Source organism: Camelina sativa, chromosome 14 (assembly GCF_000633955.1).
Source record: "Camelina sativa cultivar DH55 chromosome 14, Cs, whole genome shotgun sequence".
In the NCBI taxonomy this organism is placed as follows: Eukaryota; Viridiplantae; Streptophyta; class Magnoliopsida; order Brassicales; family Brassicaceae; genus Camelina; species Camelina sativa.
In genome coordinates, this window is record NC_025698.1 from 3614194 (window position 1) to 3615581 (window position 1388).

General features: G+C 30.7%; 1 protein-coding gene across 1 annotated transcript in view; it reads left to right on the top strand.

Annotated features, from left to right (window-relative positions):
• The window catches only part of LOC104739434 (putative axial regulator YABBY 2), a 4977-nt gene continuing 3635 nt past the window's right edge, over positions 47–1388 (top strand). Inside the window, exon 1 of the mRNA XM_010459782.2 lies at positions 47–350. Coding sequence (XP_010458084.1) covers positions 282–350 — 69 coding nt within the window. The 5' untranslated portion in view covers positions 47–281. The remainder of the gene's footprint in view (positions 351–1388) is intronic.

The window sequence follows — 1388 nt, forward strand, 5'->3', positions numbered from 1 at the left end:
ACATTGTAGTATAGTCCCCACTTGTCTAGCTTCGTCTCCAAATAAACCACATTAGTCTTTTCAGATTTTTTGTACACTTCCTTCACCCCCTCACCCCTCTCTCTCTCTCTCTCTCCTCCTTCCTCTTTCTTCTTTGCTTGCCCTTTTCTTTAATTTTTATTCTTCCAAAATCAAAATAGTTCCTCCTCTGATCTCATTGGGATAACTTTAAGTTTCCATATATAAAAACCGAACAAGAAGAGAGAGATATCATTGAAGAGAATCCACACACACACAAAAAAATGTCTGTGGATTTATCATCTGAGCGTGTTTGCTATGTCCACTGCAGCTTCTGCACCACGATTTTAGCGGTAATTATCTCCCTCTACTCGTTACTTCTTTCTATGTGTCAATGAAATTCTTAAAAGAACGTATTATATATAATTTGGTATTTACTCTGATCAGCTAGATCCCCTTTTTTCTAACTTCTATCAAACTGTTTTATAAGATAATTATCTATTTATCAAAGTTGATGGTTATATATCTATATGTATATTGTATGGTCAATTTTGCATCTGGGTCATGATGGATCAACGTACTTTGTTTTTTCTTGTGATTATTGATGAAGATATATATGGGAAGTTTCTTAATTTCAGAAACCCTAAATTTTTATTCTTATTTTTTTTACAAAAAAAAAAAAAAAAAAAAAAAAANTAAAAATATATTCGCATTTCTTATCTGTTAGACAAAAAACCTCATTCTCATCTTGTTCTTGTACTATTTTATTTCTAGAGTGAAGTTTGGAAAAATAGCACGATGTATGTAATAAACAAAAATACTACACACCGCATTCATAAAATAGAAAAGGCGTTTTTGGTTAAAGCATAAAGAAATATGACTTTTTAAAAATAAGAGTTCTGTCACTCAGTTACAATTTACATATATACTTACAATGTAAAATAACTGAAACATTGAAATTATTGAGCTAATTACCCTATAAAAGTTTGAAACTATATAACCTATTTAGTTGATATATAAGATAAAGGAATTCAATCAACGATGTAAACTTGGAAAGAAAATTACAAAGGATAATATATCTTCATCACTTTGTCACGATGGAGTAATTTAACTCTCTAATTATCTTTTTTTTTTTAAATGTAAGTATCGAAAAATAAAAAAGAGGAACATTGTAGTATAGTCCCCACTTGTCTAGCTTCGTCTCCAAATAAACCACATTAGTCTTTTCAGATTTTTTGTACACTTCCTTCACCCCCTCACCCCTCTCTCTCTCTCTCTCTCCTCCTTCCTCTTTCTTCTTTGCTTGCCCTTTTCTTTAATTTTTATTCTTCCAAAATCAAAATAGTTCCTCCTCTGATCTCATTGGGATAACTTTAAGTTTCCATATATAA